The sequence below is a fragment of the Oratosquilla oratoria genome, chromosome 6, assembly GCF_046742065.1.
Source record: "Oratosquilla oratoria isolate Oo_2021 chromosome 6, ASM4674206v1, whole genome shotgun sequence".
In the NCBI taxonomy this organism is placed as follows: Eukaryota; Metazoa; Arthropoda; class Malacostraca; order Stomatopoda; family Squillidae; genus Oratosquilla; species Oratosquilla oratoria.
The window spans coordinates 82,885,576-82,888,075 of NC_134782.1; the positions used below are offsets into that span (position 1 = coordinate 82,885,576).

Sequence of the window (2,500 nt, forward strand, 5' to 3'; positions counted from 1 at the left end):
ACTGCATCGTACACTTGTTTTTGTTTATCGTTCAAAAGTAATTCTTTCTGTGCAACTTCCTCCTTCAACTTTTCTTTGTTATAAGACCTCTCTCTTCGAACGACATTTGAAGTCTTTTCCCCGCCCCTCGAAGGAGGCAACCCATATTCAGTGATGCTTCCCCCTCCACAATTCCACACGTGTTTTTGAATGTCATCTAATGCGTCCAAATATATTTCATCGTTGTATTCAGTTAAGTTGTTGATGTGCAGATAGTCACTGGCGAACAAATCTTTGGTTTCTTCCCAGATCCTTGATTGATCTTCAAGATCCGAAAATACCAACATGCTTGCATATGTCTCTCGAAGTTGTTTCCTGTCGTTCGTGTGGTTGATTATCTCCAAAATTGTATTTTTCCATGTTTCTTCATCAGCTAAGAGACCCAAAGCTTTGACAGCTTCTTTATTAGAGGGATACATTTTAACGTCAATTGTGCGAAGATCTTCGTATGACGTAGGATCTGGTTTATGCGTAAGCAGGAGCCTCAAGTAAAACAACTCTACTGTCTTGGTGGTCACCGCACGAATACGCCCCAGCGAGAAGGTACGGCCTTTTCGTTCTTCCCAACTTAAGTGTTGGCGTTGTAAATGAAATGGCGCGGCACCTCGTGGTAGTGTAGCTCGGCAGCGAAGCTATTATTTGAACACAATTTGAAAAACGCAGTCAACTGCGTGTCTTTATTCGTTTTCTTCTTCATCTCTTCTTCTGACGTGTTATCATTGTAAAACACCTCATTTTCTCCTTCCAAATGTAAATCGAGTGTTGTCACAGGAGGATAATTTTTATGAATATCGAATTTGAATATTTTCCAAGTAGCTTCGTTAGCATTTACAAATCTTGCTTCTTGATAATTTTCAACCTCGTTTACATCTCCGTTGTCGGACGTTTTAGTGAAAAGAATGCGATCGCAACCCTTGTTCACGTATTTAGTAACGTAAGCGATGTATTTGATTGAGTTTGAGCATTCAACGTTTATATGAGCATTATACTTCAAACACAAATACGCGTTATATGGCACCACCCACGAATTGTCTATAGTTTTTTCTCACCTTTAATTTTTATTTCGAAAGAATTACCTCCTTCTCCAACCGATCTTCTTTTGTATTCTGGGTGTCCATTGTTTCCAAACAATAAATCATTTCTGCAAGTCTTAGGGAAACCTTTTCCACATTTTTGTGCTCTCGAATGTTTGCCCTGACAACAAAGGTGTGATTCATCGTAGCCTTTACATGGCCCATGAATCATACACTTTGTGACAACATCGTAAAGTCTTGGTTCTTTTTCCTTGTCGGGAATTTCTGCTGAGATCAATTGAGAAACTATATCCGCGGTTACGCGTTCTTCCATCCACAACAATACGTGCACGTGAGGAAGTCCACGTTTTTGCCACTCTATGCTATACAGATATGCTTTAACACGACCAAAAATATGTTTGTGTGTCAAATCTTCTATTAGGCTATCAACTTTCAACTTAATATCCTACTTACTAAATCGGGGCGGTCACACGATTTTGTTTCAGTGGAACCTGTTTTGTTTATCCCCTCGCGTAACTCACTCCAATTTGGATTCATAGTAAAAGTTATGAAATAGTCTGGAGAGCCATAATAAGAGACGTATGCGAGAGCGTCTTGTTGTCGTTGCTTCATGTATCGAGGTCCACCAACAAAGGTGGGAGGCAACACGACTCTTTGTCCAATGTCATTCTTGTTCGTAACGTTCAATATGTCCGCCCTCTCTTTGCGTATTTGATTCTGATGAAGTTCCAGAAACGACAATTTGTTAGATTCAACCTTCACGAAATTGTCTACTGCAAATTGCTGAAACAGCCTTCTACCTTTGGTTATGTAGTTGAAAACGCCTTCTCTTACCATGTAAAGTGATGAATAAAACATAGCTGGTGAAAGTCGGTTATATTTCCCCTCTTTTTTCCCAGGTTGACATTTTTTGGTCATTTTGTAAGAGTACCCTATGTCGCCGTTGGGAATGAGTAAAGGATACTGGAATATGTCATAAAAGTAATTGTTATGGTCCAATATTTTGTTAGGAAATTTCGTGTTCGCTGCAGGGGAACTTATTATTATCTGAAGGGGGTCTTTGTCTGGACTCAAATCAACTATCACTTCAACTTGCGAGGAAGACGTGGGTAAATGGTAAACCCCTTTATGCTCTCTCGTATTGATGCCTTCGGCTGTTTTTAGCGTTATGGACATTTCAGGAATTTTATCGGTCTTTTTAACGTAATCGTCGATCAATTGTCTTGAAGATTCAACTTCTTTGAGCATGCCCGAGAGACATATATTGTTAACCACTAAATAATCATACAATTGACTTATTATAGTTTCGTTTTTCGCAACTTCATTTTCCTCTCTTTCTCGACGCTTTTTACTCTCTTTCTGTAATTTATCTTTGTGTGGGTAAAAAAAATCGCACATCCTCTGAACACGTAACTTTAATTGTTGTT

General features: G+C 39.1%; 2 protein-coding genes across 2 annotated transcripts in view; both read right to left on the reverse strand.

The window, feature by feature from the left end:
* The window catches only part of LOC143026127 (ATP-dependent DNA helicase Pif1-like), a 2,061-nt gene extending 1,603 nt beyond the window's left edge, over positions 1-458 (reverse strand). The window contains exon 1 of the mRNA XM_076186130.1: positions 1-458. This exon is cut by the window's left edge and continues 1,603 nt beyond it. Coding sequence (XP_076042245.1) covers positions 1-458 — 458 coding nt within the window.
* A 1,047-nt stretch (positions 459-1,505) lies between these two features.
* LOC143026128 (uncharacterized) overlaps positions 1,506-2,500 on the reverse strand; it is a 1,317-nt gene continuing 322 nt past the window's right edge. The window contains exon 1 of the mRNA XM_076186131.1: positions 1,506-2,500. This exon is cut by the window's right edge and continues 322 nt beyond it. Coding sequence (XP_076042246.1) covers positions 1,506-2,500 — 995 coding nt within the window.